Source organism: Cervus elaphus, chromosome 26 (assembly GCF_910594005.1).
Source record: "Cervus elaphus chromosome 26, mCerEla1.1, whole genome shotgun sequence".
Classification (NCBI taxonomy): Eukaryota; Metazoa; Chordata; class Mammalia; order Artiodactyla; family Cervidae; genus Cervus; species Cervus elaphus.
In genome coordinates, this window is record NC_057840.1 from 36516275 (window position 1) to 36533277 (window position 17003).

The 17003-nt window shown below is 41.2% G+C and overlaps 1 protein-coding gene across 4 annotated transcripts in view; it reads right to left on the bottom strand.

Moving 5' to 3' along the window:
• Positions 1-17003, bottom strand: part of RGS17 (regulator of G protein signaling 17) — a 100127-nt gene that overhangs the window by 16764 nt on the left and 66360 nt on the right. For all 4 annotated transcript variants that reach the window (XM_043888544.1, XM_043888543.1, XM_043888545.1 and 1 more), the window contains one exon: positions 15198-15341. In XM_043888544.1, the coding sequence (XP_043744479.1) occupies positions 15198-15341 (144 nt within the window). The remainder of the gene's footprint in view (positions 1-15197; positions 15342-17003) is intronic.

Consider the following 17003-nt stretch of genomic DNA (forward strand, 5'->3'; position numbering starts at 1 on the left):
TACATCCTGCCCTTGATCCAGTTTACCTACTTGTTCTTCATCACGGCTATGTGTGGGGCCTATTTTGGAAGAGGATCTACTTTTTTTTAAAGAAAAACAACTGGTTCTTAGGGAGAATCCTTGAAATGGTTGTAAATAAGATGAAAACTTTATAGTAGCTCTGTTAACTCTGAGATAAAGGCTGACGACAAAACCACATACGTCTTTATACAAACCATCCACTGAGGAATTGATCAGATGTTTCAACTTTATAGCATGACATCAAGGCTCAAGAAAGAATCAGTCATTGGTAAAAGGAGCTCATTATTTTGATGTTCTTACACTGTGCTATCAGCTTTTTCTTTATGTGTAACACTTCTACCTGAAATTTCCTAGTGCAAAAAGGGAATCAACTTTCTTCAGGTTCTGGAAAAGAATTGGTAAGTTATTCTTTAAACATTTCATTTTTCTCCGTCAAAACATCAGGGTAAACCAATACTACAGCTTTCCTCAGGAGTCAAAGACGATTTACAAATGTCTATGAGACACCTGATTTATGCAAGAGCGTCTGAGTTGGAAAGTCAAGAAAGAGACACAGGATCTGAAACTGAGGAATCCGCCAGGTAAATGGGCATCACAGAGCACTGTAATGAGGGCTGGGATACAGGTGTTTGCCAGATGGAGACCGAGACGAAGGGAAGTCCAAGCAGAGGGGGAAGCGTTGTGCAGAGCTGTGGAAAGGCATGACATCAACACAGAATAAAGTCACAGATCAGGTGTTTCAAGACGGGAGCGATAAATTAGAACAGGCAGTGAGGCGTGATTAGGTGATGAGCCAAGAAAACAATGAGGTGGAATCCCAATCTCAGATAGATCTCCTTTAAGATGATTTTGGCTTTCCCAGCTTTATTTTCCCTACTCACAATGGGAACAAAGACTAACCACTTGCAGCACAAAGGCAAATTATTACACGTGCTTAATTCAGTTCAGTTCAGTTCAGTTGCTCAGTCACATCCGACTCTTTGTGACCCCGTGGACTGCAGCACGCCAGGATTCCCTGTCCATCAAGGGAAAGGCAAATTGACTGCATATTTAAATGACAATTAAAATGACCGCATATTTAAATGACAAGTGTATCCGAGTTTTTCCTTTCAACTTGAGAGAATAAACCCTTACTCTTTGCTGTCATTATACAACCCTTTCTCATGCAACACCTTACCATTTCTTCCTCACAATGGTCCTGGGAAGTAAGCAGGGATTTTTTTTTTTTTTTTTTTAATTAATCCTTCCCATACAAGTCAAGGGGGACTTACTGAATACCCACAACTAAAACATATCAAGCCTAGCGCTGGAGCTCAAGCCATCCACCCTGTTTCACACTCATTCTTGCTGTACAGAGTTTCTTCCCTTGATATGGAGGAATGAATCGTGGTATTTTACCTTTTCAGGTATTTACAAAATGGGTTGCTCTTCAATGTTTGGAAGGGGTAAAACCTCTTATCGCACACCCTCTCATCACAGCTCTCAGTCTCTAGGAGGTATTGCCCAGAGAACTGAATATGCAATAGATGTTGGCAAGGAGTAACTTCTCAGTTCCCTGGAACTTGAGACTGCCAGGGAGAAAGGAGCTGTTCTAGAAGCTCTGACAACAAAGCCTGACGAAGGAAAGAAGAGGTGACACCACTCGTGACTACAGAACAGGGGCTGCTCCTGCAAGGAGCCTCCCTGGGATGTATTGATACAACTCACTCCCAGCAGCAAAGACAATTTTGGGGAGAAGTAGATTGGGAAGGGAGAAAGGCACTGATGCATTGCTTAGAAAAGACTATTCAAAGGAAGAAAACTAATAAAAATAAATGGGAAAAAAAATGTAATTTCGGGGGGGGGGGGAGGAAGAAAAACGGGAGCCGAAGGTGCATAATAACCATGTACCCTCTACCACTTCAGACAAATACTAATCCAGTTGTGATCAAACCCATGACTTGAACCCTATCTCCTTCCTTTCTGTATTCTGGTGAAACAACTTGTTTTGAAAGGGGTGCGTGAGGATGGGAATGGTGGTTAGAAATGTGTGTCTGGAAAGGTTATACAAGACTTGTCCCCAAAAAACACTGCCCCTAGAATTACTCCTCCTATTTTTCATAATGAGGTATCATATATTATAAAACAAATGTTTCATCTGGCTTAACCTTTTATTTCATTGAGTTAAAAACCTCTCGAAAGTAAAATAATCTGCTACTAACACTCTGTCCGCTAGAGGGCAGTGTTGCCTTTATAAACAATGTTTTCATCAACTCAATAAAAAAGAAAAAAAAATGAGAAAGTTTCTGAGTTTACCCTTATTTGGGAAAAAAAAAATCTATCCTTATATGTATGAGGTTTTCATAATTACATCTTTCTAAGGATTTGAAAAGAGTCATCAAATTTTCTGTGAGTGAAATAAACTCAAAAGCGGTAAATTTAATCTTGGGAGGTGTGTATAATTACACCTAGTTTTCTTTTTTGCTACTTAGGAAGTGTTCTGGATATTTCCCACCCTAAGTCATTTAACTTAGGAGTATTTTAGTCTTAAAAAAGGGTAAGGCATAATGCTATTAACACTGTAGTTATTCTTCCCAATGATAAGCTGTTTGAACTCTTAATATGTCTCTTGCTGGGGTAAAATGGCCTGAAGATACATTCTTAGAATAAATTAATTAGAAAAGATCTTAAACTACCACCAGGCCAGAAATATTTTTTTTCCTTAAAATGTGTTCAAAGAACCATTGTGAAAGTGGATCCCAAAGGATTTCAATGCCAGTTTGGGCTGTATGTTCATCACTTCTTTTGCTGGTGTTTTAACTAAAGACAAAATCACTTCATCTTCTCACACTTGGTCTCTTTGTTACCAATTTCTCTCTACACCTGCTTCTGCTTGAAAAGATAGGTTTCCAAAATTCTCTTTTTCTATTGGTATTAAATTTTTGTTTCTATCGGTATTAAATATTTATTTCTATTAGTATTAAATTTTTATTTTATTTATTCTTATTGGTATTACATTTTTATTTCCATGTATTTTAGGTTTATGGACATTCAATTGGTTTAGGATGCCAACTGCATTTAACAAGTTATAACCTGGGTAAAATCTGGATCTATTATGTCAGCTTATGTTTAGTTAAATAACTGAAGCCTCCTATTTGGCATATATATATAGTTTCTTTTTTATCCCCCTTGAAATGAAGAGAATTACAGGACTGAATATTTAGGTGTATTTTATATAATATATGCCGATCATTAGAATCCTTGCCTTCAGTTCTCAGGTTGACTGAAACCCTATTTTAAGTTCTTCCTTCAGCCCACTGTAATTTTCGCTGTAAGTCATAATTAAGTTAGTGGATGCTTCTGTGGGAAAGCAAGTATCTAGGATGTGAAAATACCAACTGGACTTTTATTGAGTTAGTAGACCCTGTTATTAAAATGGCATGTAATCACCCATGTCCTTAAATGCTTCAGTTAAGTTGGAGTCAGGCTTCTCGTTTTAGTTAACGCGTGTGTCTATTATAAAAAGCAGAATGAAAAGGTTAAAACACCAGCTGATACTCAGAAAAACATCTGCTAGCTGTCACTTACCCATCCATGGCATTCATTCCTTCCCAGGGATTTTCCAATTACTGTGTGTGTGACTATGTGCGGGATGAGCATCCCTGAGAACAATTATGATTGAAGGTGAAAATCCTGATTTTGGGGAGACTTACTTAATCTCAGGATACGATAAATTTAGAACACTCTGGGTATCAGTGAGTGTGGGGTCCCTGCTCCATAGAACTCAGGGAATGCTGAGTTCTATCTGTACTCCTTTCTACGAAAGTTGGGGAGAAAGGACCAGGGATACCCAATGTAGAAAATAGATTCTGTTGCATTAACTGAGACACAAACAGAACATGCTAAGCACACAGTGGCCAAATTCTACGAAATCTGAAAATTTCCTGTCAGCTTGAGACTTGCAACTAATATCTATCAATAAACGATTACTCAGGGGTTCCCTAGAAAGTACTGAACCCTAAAGTAACAGGTATAGGTATGTTGTGAATCCCGTCTTAACAGATGAAGAAACTGAAGTTCAGAGACTGAAGTGAAAGTCGCTCAGTCGTGTCAGACTCTGCAACATTATGGACTGTACAGTCCATGGAATTCTCCAGGCCAGAACACTGGAGTGGGTAGCCTTTCCCTTCTCCAGGGGATCTTCCCAACCCAGGGATCGAACCCAGGTCTCCCGCATTGCAGGTGGATTCTTTACCGGCTGAGCCACAAGGGAAACCCCAGAGAGACTGAGAAACTTGCCCAATATTTCATAGTCACATGTTATAAAACCAGGATTCTTCCAGGTCTAATTCCAGGGTGGTTTTCTTCCTACTCCCATGCTGCTTCTTGAAAGTAGGCTTTATATGAGGAAGGCATGTTATTAGACTTCATGTGTCATCTTTATAAATATGGCCAGGCAACATCTATTTCGAATGAAGCACATGAAGTTATTATTAGACTATTACTTATGAAATTGGTCAATTAAAAGTTTCTGTGCTTTTTTTTCTTTATACAAAAAAGTAGCGATGAAATATACTTTCTGCTTAGGAGCACATGCTCCCAGGCATGAAAGTGAAAGTGTTAGTCGCTAAGTCGTGTCAGACTCCTTGCGACTCCACGGACTGTAGCCTGCCAAGCTCCTCTGTCCATGGAATTCTCCAGGCCAGAATACTGGAGTGGGTAGCCATTCCCTTCTCCAGGGGACCTTCCCAACCCAGGGATCAAACCCAGGTCTCACACACTGCAGGAGAATTTTTTACCATCTGAGTCACCAGGGAAGGCCCCCAGGCATGAGATGTATTTTAATAAAGACAGGAATTTTGTGGTATCGAAAATGATCAAATTTATGAAACCCAATGAAGCAGAATTATTACACAATCAACTTCATATGGGCAAGAGGTGGATTTTATTGTCTGACAAGTAATTAGGAATTCTTTTTCTTAGATTATTTTTTATGTGGACCATTTAAAAAATCTTGATTGAATTTGTTACAATATTGCTTCTGTTTTACATTTTGGTTTCTTGGCCTTGAGGCATGTGGGTAGGATCCTAGCTCCCTGACCAGGGATCAAACCTGCATCTCTTTCATTGAAAGGCAAAGTCTTAACCACTGGACTGCAGGGAGGTCCCCATTAGTCATTCTTGAGTGATGTCCTGAGACAGCAGGCAGATTTTAGTAGGTTTACCAGGCCTAGACCTAAAGAAGCTAAACCTAAAAGGAATAAGAAAGAGTTCCATTGAGAGAGACGAAAATAATATTAATTTCAATCAGATGTAGGGAAACTACAACATTTTCCAGATAAGCAAGGGGTAGCAAAAATGTCATGACTTTAATTTTCATATTATTATTGATTTGAAGAGGCTGGGGTGGGGTGGAGGAGACAATTCTTAAATATCGTCCAGGTAGCTAATAATATTTGGCTAGGATTTACAAGGGCTGGATTTCACCTTGTTTTAGAAATTGAATAATTTGATTAAGTCAGAAAGGGAACCCCGGCTTCCCTCAACTTGAGTCTTCACTCCAAAAGATTGGGGTGCCTCAGAGCCTTTGAAAAGGGGTGCACTTGGCAGCTTTTTTCTCCAAACGCTTCCTCCTCGTGCACCTTAAGGAGAAGTTTGATTCTCAGAGTTCACTGGTCACCTCCGGTCGACCAGACAAGATGTGTTACGATCCTTAACCCTTTAGACCGCCCTGCTGTGTTTGTAGCATCCGTCATCCCCCTCTGTGTGAAACTCCCCATTCTCTGGGCGGCTGTGCCGGCCCCGGGGCCGTGTGTTGTATGTTACCTCCCCGACCATCTCTTCTGTCTTCTGTGTTTACAGAGCTGCACTGCTCTTCCCCAAAAGGCTGGCTGGTCTTTCCCGAGGTTTCAGCCTGTAGCTCATCGCTCTTCATGCTAGGTCATCTTATCTCCTGTCTACTGTGTGCCAATGACTCCCTGCTCGTTCTATCTAATCAAGACCTGCCCTGTAAGCTTCAGCATCATTTCCACAAAGAATCCTCGGGTACCACCCATGGAGTGAGTCCAGCTGGGCCTAACCACCTCCTCTTCCAACATGCTCCCCATTCTCTGAAGGCTCCGTCTCTCTACACCGGCTAAGGCAGCTCCCCTCTACCACCACCACGGGGCCAGGTCAGGGTTGGCAGCCCCCACCACAAGCTCTGAGGCTTCTACCCTCTGACCCTTCCCACCCCACCCCCTCTTCTCCTCACTCCCCTCTGTGATTCCTCACCAGCTTCTCACACTTGGGCTCTCCCCTCTCCATCTTCCCTTCCCCATGACGGGAACCATAACCCAGGTGACCCCGCAGGCATCCTCAAGGCACCCAGCAGGACGCCTGTCTCTGGTTCCTCCCTGGCCTCAGGCTGTGAGCGCCTGACCTTTCTGGCTGGCTCTTGCCTTCTTCTAGCTGGAATTAATTTAATCTTTCTCCATTCTTTTTTGGTTCATGCTTTCTACTCTTTTCAACAAGACTGGGTATAATATTTTCATCAAGTATTTTATTTTCTCCATACCCATCTTTCCACTGACGGTCTAAGCACTGCAAATGTGACTCAGAAAAAAAATATACATTTATATTAAAGAAAGAGTTGAAAAGGAATGGATAAAGAAGATGTGGTTCATCTATATATTGGAATATTACTCGGCCATAGAAAATAAAAAAAGCATGCCATTTGCGGCTACATGGATGAACCTAGAGACTACCATGCTAAGTCAAGTCAGACAGAGAAACACAAATATTGTATGATACCACTTATTTGGAGAAATTAATTTAAAAAAATGATATAAATGAATTTATTTATAGAATAGAAACAAACTCACAGATTTTGAAAACAAACTTACCAAAGAGGGAATGAATGTTGGGGGAGGGAAAAAAATAGAGGAGTTTGGAATTAACATACACACAACTACTGTTAATATATATAAAATAGATAATCAACAAGGATCTACTGGATAGCACAGGGAATGCTATTCAATATTCCCTAATAACCTATATGGAAATAGAATCTGAAAAAGAATGAATAGATGCATATGTATAACTGAATCACTATGCCTCACACCCAAACTAATACAGCATTGTAAATTAACTACGCTCCAGTACAAAAAAAAAAAAGAAAAGAAAAGAATGGAATGCCTTCAATGGCAAAGGATCAAGGAATCCTGATTTGGGCAGTTTTCCAATAGATAGCACTCAGAGGTAACACAGATTGGGCAGAGGCAGCCTCAATACTGAATTTTTCTGGAGGGTGACCTGAGGAGTAAAACCAAATATTCATGTCTAGATTCAATTGCTTATTGAGAGTCTGTTCCCTGTCACATTGAGGCAGGGAAAGTCCCGTGAAAGCTAATGACGTCAACAGTACCAGGCAATAATCAGCCTTCAACTTTAAATGAGTGAATGAACAGGGGCATGACTTAGAGAAGGTCTATAACCCCAGTGCCCAATTTTTGGTTTTGTGTATATGACCTGGGAAACCTGGGTTCATTTTGGTACAAGTCTTTTGACTGTGTGTGTTTAAAGATCATGATAAGTTATAGAAATTTACTGATAAAATGTACCCACAACATGGTGAGACAGAGTCTCAAAACGAGAATTCTTTGCAAGTGATGCTTTTGACAGTCTGGTTACCAGTCCTTTGGAGGTCCTATGCAGTAAACCTGTGCTCCCATGGGAGATGAATCAGGTCTTTGGGGGTGACAGGCAGAGAAAAGGCTGCTTTTTCACTGGGGCCTCAGATGAAATGACTCAACTGGCATGTGTGAGCGGATTTATTTCCAGGGGGATGGTTTCTTTACCATGGAGCAGACATGGATTTTGTTTTTCCTTTCAAAAAATATCCTTTGGCTTTTAAAGCATGCTTTTTAGTATTTCCACTGGCAAAGAGCTAACGTGTGACAGCGCCAGAGGATAAAATAGGACATTATTTTTGCACTGTTTTGAATTATACAGGCTGTGGTACTTGTTAAAAATGGAGGGAGGGGTGACCAAAAGTATGTTGATGAAGTGTTTAAGGTTCCCTTAGTCAGATTTGTTCCATGGTCTGGAAACCAGCGTGTCAAATGGGATATAATTTTAACTTTCACAGGGCTATTTAACACATTCATGTTTTGACCAATTTCTCCTGAGAAGAGTGGAGAATATCCAATGCAGTGGACCAAATATTGTAGGCACTATACAGGGATTGTGAACTTCATTTGAAAAGTTTTAGTTAATATAATTCTTGAAGAGTTTACAAGGTAAAAAGCTTTGGAACTAGTTCATATCCAGCCTGGAAATGAAAAGTTTAGAAGTGTCATCTTAAAGTGGACAGTTTTAAACAATGGATTGGGATACGAAGAGACTTGCATTTTAGTTCCCCTGCTGGCAAGAATGGGGCTTCCCTGGTGGCTCAGAGGGTAAAGTGTCTGCCTACAATGCGGGAGACCTGGGTTCGATCCCTAGGTCGGGAAGATCCCCTGGAGAAGGAAATGGCAACCCACTCCAGTACTCTTGCCTGAAAAATCCCATTGACGGCAAAGCCTGATAGGCTACAGTCCATGGGGTCACAAAGAGTTGGACATGAGTGAGTGACTTCACTTTCACTTGCAAGAATACACAGAAGAACTGTACAAAAAAAGATCTTCACGACCCAGATAATCATGATGGTGTGATCACTCACCTAGAGCCAGACATCCTGGAATGTGAAGTCAAGTGGGCCTTAGAAAGCATCACTACAAACAAAGCTAGTGGAGGTGATGGAATTCCAGTTGAGCTATTTCAAATCCTGAAAGATGATGCTGTGAAAGTGTTGCACTCAATATGCCAGCAAATTTGGAAAACTCAGCAGTGGCCACAGGACTGGAAAAGGTCAGTTTTCATTCCAGTCCCAAAAAAAGGCAATGCCAAAGAATGCTCAAACTACAGCACAATTGTACTCATCTCACACGCTAGTAAAGTAATACTGCAAATTCTCCAAGCCAGGCTTCAGCAATATGTGAACCGAGAACTTCTAGATGTTCAAGCTAGTTTTAGAAAAGGATCATCGAAAAAAGAAGAGAGTTCCAGAAAAACATCTATTTCTACTTTATTGACTATGCCAAAGCCTTTGACTGTGTGGATCACAATAAACCGGAAAATTCTGAAAGAGATGGGAATACCAGACCACCTGCCTGCCTCTTGAGAAACCTGTATGCTGGTCAGGAAGCAACATTTAGAACTGGATATGGAACAACAGACTGGTTCCAAACAGGAAAAGGAGTATGTCAAGGCTGTATATTGTCACCCTGCTTATTTAAGTTCTATGCAGAGTACATCCTGAGAAATGCTGGGCTGGAAGAAGCACAAGCCAGTATCAAGATTGCTGGGAGAAATATCAATAACCTCAGATATGCAGACGACACCACCCTTATGGCAGAAAGTGAAGAGGAACTAAAAAGCCTCTTGATGAAAGTGAAAGAGGAGAGTGAAAAAGTTGGCTTAAAGCTCAACAGTCAGAAAACTAAGATCATGGCATCTGGTCCCATCACTTCATGGCAAATAGATGGGGAGACAGTGGAAACAGTGGCTGACTTTATTTTTTGGGGCTCCAAAATCACTGCAGATGCTGATTGCAGCCATGAAATTAAAAGACGCTTACTCCTTGGAAGGAATGTTATGACCAACCTAGATAGCATATTAAAAAGCAGAGACATTACTTTGCCAGCAAAGGTCCATCTGGTCAAAGCTATGGTTTTTCCAGTGGTCATGTATGGATGTGAGAGTTGGACTGTGAAGAAGGCTGAGTGCCGAAAAATTGATGCTTTTGAACTGTGGTGTTGGAGAAGACTCTTGAGAGTCCCTTGGACTGCAAGGAGATCCAACCAGTCCATCCTAAAGGAGATCAGTCCTGGGTGTTCATTGGAAGGACTGATGCTGAAGCTGAAACTCCAATACTTTGGCCACCTCATGCGAAGAGTTGACTCATTGGAAAAGACCCTGATGCTGGGAGGGATTGGGGGCAGGAGGAGAAGGGGACGACAGAGGATGAGATGGCTGGATGGCATCACTGACTCAATGGACATGAGTTTGGGTAAACTCTGGGAATTAGTGATGGATAGGGAGGCCTGGCGTGCTGCGATTCATGGGGTCGCAGAGTCAGACACGACTGGGTGACTGAACTGAACTGCACTGTCCTTAAGGAGCTTAGTAACAGCAAGCAAGTCCTCAGTTGCCTTATCTGTCAAATCAGACATGGAATTGTCCAAATACTAGTTTTTAGCAAGGCCATTTTTCTTTCAAACAAAATCTTGTATTTTAATCTGATGAGTGAAAAAGCTAAATAGAGAACCATTCCCTTGGATACTGTCAGTGGGGAGCTTGGAACCATAGCCAGCGACACTCCTCACCCAAACCCCCGGAATCATTGTCCCACCATCACACAGAAGCAGGAGGAGTCAATGGAACATTCTGGACACATCGTATCTGAAACCTGTGGAGTTCTCATCTTTTAGGAGTAAACACAGAAATCAGTGTTGCTTGCAAGGACACCCCCGGGAGTAAAGGAGAATTAAAACAGAAGTGGATTAGCACCTAGAGATTTCCTTCAAAAAAAAAAACAGTCTGGGTTATTTTAGTGTAGCCTCTGGAGTTGGGGGAGAGTTCATGGAACAGTTTGGAGGTTTACGCTTGCAGTGCATTCTGGAAGCTCTCCCTTTCTGCCTCCTTTTTGAGGTACCTCATTTTTTTAGCATGCTGCAACACACTTTCACAGGTGTCTGCATGATCTCATGGATTCACACTGTGAGTGGTTTCGTAATGAGTCCACATCTTTAAAAGGATTCTTTCTCATCAAGAAAAGGGAAGGGGGTTAACTACTGGAAGAGGCAGGTCGCTCTTTTTGAATCCTGATAAGGGGAAACATTGTTTTGAGAAATCTGAACCTCTAGACGTGTGGTCCTGACAACACTGTCCTGGCTGGGAACAGCTTGGTCTCCCGTGCAGAAGGGCTTGCAAGTTTATAGGCTGGCCGCGTGATGGCCAAGACTCGGACGTCTGTGACTTATTTGTGTAACACAGCTTCAAGGGGCTAAAGCTCATTCCTTTGGTTTCTCTTCTTGAAATGGTGGGCACTGGGGAGAAGAGGGAGATAGGTGGATTTGAGGAAGGAACTGAAGTGGTTCTCTGACAAGGACAGAGGACATTGTGAAGTAGTCCTAATTTTTGAGATTTTTGAAGGAAAATATGGGAATATTCAGTAGTCATGTATTTATTCTCTTGATCATTGCCCCAAACAAAACACAGTGGTAATTTATAAGGACAAAAATAAATTTAAATGTGAGAGAGGAGCTGATGATGAAACGCGAAAGAGAAATGCAAATCTGAGGAAAATACTAAGTTGTTTCAAAAAGCTATAACATGAAAAGCTCGAGTGAGGTATTTATATTTATTACTAGACAGAGAAATTTATTTTCTTGGCACTCTATTTCCTTAAAAGGAGGTAAAATCAGCTACATGACAACTGTTTCTACTTAAGAATGATGGTTACGTCAGACTTTGATTTCTAACCTTTTTGTACCTAAATTACATTTTTTAGTGTTTCTTTTTGTTCTACTCCTTTGACCTAGCCTGGAAAACTTAAAGAACATTTCTATTTTCCCTCTCTAATAAGCTTTGACAATTTCTTGCCCTAAACTCAAAGTATAAAAGTTATGATGTTTAAAGAATGGATGGGTAAAGGACATCTCCATTTGTGAAGAGATAACAGTTCCAATTAACATCCAGTTTAACTGTCATTCTTTTTTTTTTTTAAATAGTTTCTTACATTAGAAACTACCTGTGTGTGCTCAGTCACTCATTCATGTCCGACTCTTTGTGACCCCACGGACTGTAGCCTGCCAGGCTCCTCTGTCCATAGAATATTTTAGGCAAGAATACTGGAGTAGGTTGGCATTTGCTATTGGAGTGGGTTGCCATTTCCTACTCCAGGGGATCTTCCTGATATAGGGAATTAACCTGTGTCTCTGGCATTGGCAGGTGAATTCTTTACCACTGTGTCACCTGGGAAGCCTCCTTACTACCTTGATCTTAGCCAAAAGGCTGAGAAGCGATTACATCAAAAAAAGGAGACTTGTATGCTTATGGACTGTGCATTTTATGACCTAAAATTGGGTATCCGTGACTCACTGATAGCAAATACAGTTCTTGACAACAATGCTCTCTCATCTAAAACTGATAGAATGCTCATCCAAGGCACCATAGGTTTAGGGTCCAAATATCAGGTTGGCCAAAAGATTGCTCAGGTTTTCTATAAAAACCCAAAAGAACTTTTTGGCCAATCCACTACTTGTCACCCTAGAAGTGTGGAGAGTTATTACAGCTTCCAAAAACTAATTTGTTCTCCATCCACAGTCTGTGTTCTGAGATAATCTGATGCTCACAAGCTCTCATTGACTATTTTGCTTAATGTGCACCTGAAGAATTAATAAAAGCAAGTCTTGCTAAATATCTGAAGGACAGATAAAAGCAAACTGCACGAAACACCTGTTTGACAACAAAGATTATAAAACTTCAGTGTTTGGTATTTTAATCCTGAAGCAATTCAGAAATGAGTTCCTGCAGGCAAATACACTCAATTACTAATTAGTGGAACATGGCATAGAGCAAGTGAGAAACAGAAGTCTAATTCTCAACAGGATGTAATAAAATATTTGCAATGTTTTATACAGACTTTAAAACAGTTTTCCTATCCAAAATAATTTTTTGTGGTATTATATCCACAAGCTGACATTAAAAAAAAAACAATGCATTATTTGAAGCTAGGTCTTCTTTAAAGAGTTTTTATTCTTCCAATATGAAATGTTCCATAGCCCAGTAACCAACTCTTATTAAATGCACACTATGGGTTAAGCACTGTTCTCAGCTAGTATGTGTTTTATCTCATTGAATGTTTAAAAGGACCTTATTAGGTAGGGATTCTTATCACTGTCATCTGATAGATGAGAAATCTGAAGACACTAAGCAACTTGTTAAAGGTCAAACAGACAGTAAGAGATGAAGAGCTTGAACCCAGCCAGGCTAACTGATGCTTTTGAATGGTGGTGCTGAAGAAGACTCCTGAGAGTCCCCTGGACAGCAAAGAGATCAAACTAGTCAATCCTAAAGGAAATCAATCTTGAATATTCATTGGAAGGACTGACGCTGAAGCTGAAGCTCTAATGCTTTAGTCACCTGATAGAACGAGCCGACTCATTGGAAAAGACCCTGATGATGGGGAAGATTGAGGGAAGGAGGAGAAGGGGATGACAGAGGATGAGATGGTTGGATGGCATCACCGACTCAATGGACATGAGTTTGAGCAAGCTCTAGGAGATAGTGAAGGACTGGAACGTCTGGTGTGCTGCAGTTCATGGGGTCACAAAGAGTCAAACATGACTGAGCGACTGAACAACAAGTCTGACTTCAGAACCACCATGTTAAGTCACTCCCCCATAATTCATGGATTAAGGCCAGAGCTAGATGATCTCTTGAGGAACGAGACAGAAAAAAAAAATTACACAATTGCATTGAAATACTTTTCTCTTCTAGAACTCTCTTTCTTCTATCTGAAATACTTAATTTAAGGCTTAAGGATGAAAGAAAAAGGAATCGTAGCATGACTTTTCCCAACAAGGAATCATCATCTGGGAAGCAATTTTGATATTTATAAAAACTATTTTAAACCTTCTAGATTGCTGCAGTATCGGATAGTTTTCTGGAAATGAAGTCTCCTAGAGAGCTGGGCAATGGCACCCCACTCCAGTACTCTTGCCTGGAAAATCCCATGGACAGAGGAGCCTGGTAGGCTGCAGACCATGGGATTGCTGAAAGTTGGACATGATTGAGCGACTTCACTTTCACTTTTCACTTTCATGCATTGGAGAAGGAAATGGCAACCCACTCCAGTGTTCTTGCCTGGAGAATCCCAGGGACGGGGAATCTGGTGGGCTGCCATCTATGGGGTTGCACAGAGTCGGACACGACTGCAGTGACTTAGCAGCAGCAGAGAGCTGAGAGTGTGTTCAACACCAAGGCTGCCACTGGAGCATCACATGTTTCATCTTCTGTTTTGGCCACTGTGATAGATTCTATGCCACTAGATTACAGGACCAACCTCCAAGGATGTTGGGAAACTGTAGCGATCATGCACAAGATGAGTCCAGCAGCTGGGCCTTGCTTTGTGGTTTTGAAACAGGTCGGGGAGATCCAGAAGACCACTGCTAACCCAGAAGATCCAGCTATGAACTGGATCTTACAGGACCCTGAAACGTGTGGTTCTATGGAAATATGCGGTTTTATGAAAATTAAGTCTAGCATGACCCCTCCGACCTCCCAAGGGATCTCATCTTTGTAAATCTCGGAATTCTGGGTCCCACTGATTTTCTTATTTGAAGACACTTTGTGGATTTGGAATGGAAACAGGTTTTCTGAAGTGCCCAAATCATGGACATTTAGCACTTGACAGTACCTTGAGAATCAACTTTAACTCTTCATCACTTTGCTAGTGAGGAAACCACAAACCAGAGATTACAACTTGAATGTCCAAGAAGCTGTCAGTGACAACATTCAATGGTAGCAGTTTCTCTGGCTCTAAGTTCAGAGATTTTAACAAAATGGCTTGACCTTCATACCCATCATAGCCCCTGGCCTTTTAGATTTGTGGGCATGAGTCTGTGGCACTTCTTTCTCTATCCTTTTTAGTAGTCTGTGGCTGAGGTTGCTACTCAAATCTGCGACAGAACAGTCAATCTCTCATGAAAGAACATAGAACGAAAACACTACACGGAATACAATACTGCTAGAGATTACCTTAGTGTTCTGGCACCTTCTATAATATGGGAGAATGTTGTTTACTGTTCAACAAATACATAGCCACACATCTGATTTTTACCCATACCTTTAAGAAGCATGGGTGGAAAAAGTCATGATGCAAAACAATTTTTCATTCTTTACTACCAATTTCAGTGTAGATTCCGAGGAAGTATTCTGTTTTGCTTAGGGAAGGGTGTGCATTAAACCAACGATCATCTCCCATAACTGCTGCTTGTAAAAGGAATAAACAGACAGATCGAGAAGCGTCTGTGGTTCCAGGGGCTGACACGTGTGTTCGGGCCAGGTATGACGCAGCTCAGGTGTGGCGTCACCCAGGTAAGAGGACGTACCAGGAGCAGCTGCAGCAACAGCACCAGCAAAAGCAACACGTGTTGTTGGGCCTCTGGTTTCCAGGTGCCTGAGACACGGCAGGTGTTTCTTCATTCTGCGACTGCTGCCTTTTTCGCATTGCCGCTACTGCAGCGCCCAGTTGGCTGAAAGAAGAGAGAAAACATGAGATCGGAAAAAATCACAAGGGTAAACTGCCTCTGCTGAAGGAAGCAGACTTTAGTTAAGGGGTCGGGGAGAAGACAGTTTGAGAAAAGGTAAACACGAATAAGCTTTCGCAGTCACGTTGCCAATTCTCCAGACATTTTTTTAGGCGAATGTTCTAAAAACTCTGGGGACAGACTACTATCATTATTGGCTGCGTACAATCACAGTAAGTGTTGCCACGTAATCCAAATCAGTTGGGAAGGTAAATATGATAAGGTTTGAAAATGTATTTTTCACTTCCTTCTTTACTCAAGGATGACTACACCTGCTTTCCTTTATGGACACCTTTACATGGTTATAGTGGGTGTGAGTAACTCTTTTCTCCATTGACGTTTACAGTAAGGTTATATAAGTTTACGAATCATTGTGGCAAGGTTTCTAACTCTATAACATAGTGAAGAACAGTTTGATTTTGGCCCTCCCTTACCTTCCCCCCGCCCCCATCTCTTTTTAAAACATACAAACTCCTTTGTGGCACTTCTGGCTCACCATCCAGGGACTTGATAACACTGGCAAAATTTCTTATTCTGGTAGGCGTCCCTGTTGCAAATGCATCAGCTCCCCTTCCTCCAGCATTCAAAATTTATTTTCATTTAGTAGATACTTGTGGAAAAATAAAAAGTTATCAAACCCACAAGAATCATTTTAGTGGAATTTATATATCAAGGCAGATGAGAAAAATGCTGGGGTACAGACTGTCCTACCAGTGACCTTACTGGGTAGGGTGAGTGGCCACATATTATAAGCCAAGTGACCTGCCACATATTTATAAGGCCAACTCTAATCCAAAAGTTATTTATGATAAAAAATAAGTGAAGTCACTCAGTCGTGTCCGACTCTTTGTGACCCCATGGACTGTAGCCTACCAGGATCCTCAGTCCATGGGATTTTCCAGGCAAGAATACTGGAGTGGGTTGCCATTTCCTTCTCCAGGGGATCTTCCCGACCCAGGGATCGAACCCAGGTCTCCTGCATTGTAGGCAGATGCTTTACTGTCTGAGCTACCAGGGAAGCCCATGATAAAAAATAAAGTTTCATTTTATTAGACTAAAATAAAAGATAGCATAAACTTCTAGACAAGGGAATGATTCTACTGAATAGTATTTTCACAAATATATAATGTATGCAAACCACGCATATATATTATCATACGTATGACTGTGAACAATACTTGTTAATAACATAAAATACTTTGGACTTCTTTAGCATTGTGATCTCACGCTTTAAAAAACATTTCCAGGTCTCAATACAATGATAGATACTTTAGAAAATACCATATTCTTTTTTTATTTTATTATGTTTTATTGGGGGATAATTGTTTTACAATATTCTGATAGTCTCTGTCATACATCCATATGAATAAGTTATATAGATATAGATATAGATATCCCTCCCCTCTCGAGTCTCCCCGTCCCCACCCCACCCCTCTAGGTGATCTCGGAGCACCCGGCCTGGCTCCCTGTGTTACACTAGCTGCCTGCTAGTTACCTACTTTACACGTGATAGTGTATATATGCCAGCGCTACTTTCTCAGGAGCAGCCCTCTCCTTAGACCAGAAACAGACCAGAGAACCACACTAGTAGATCAACAGGGGTAAAGT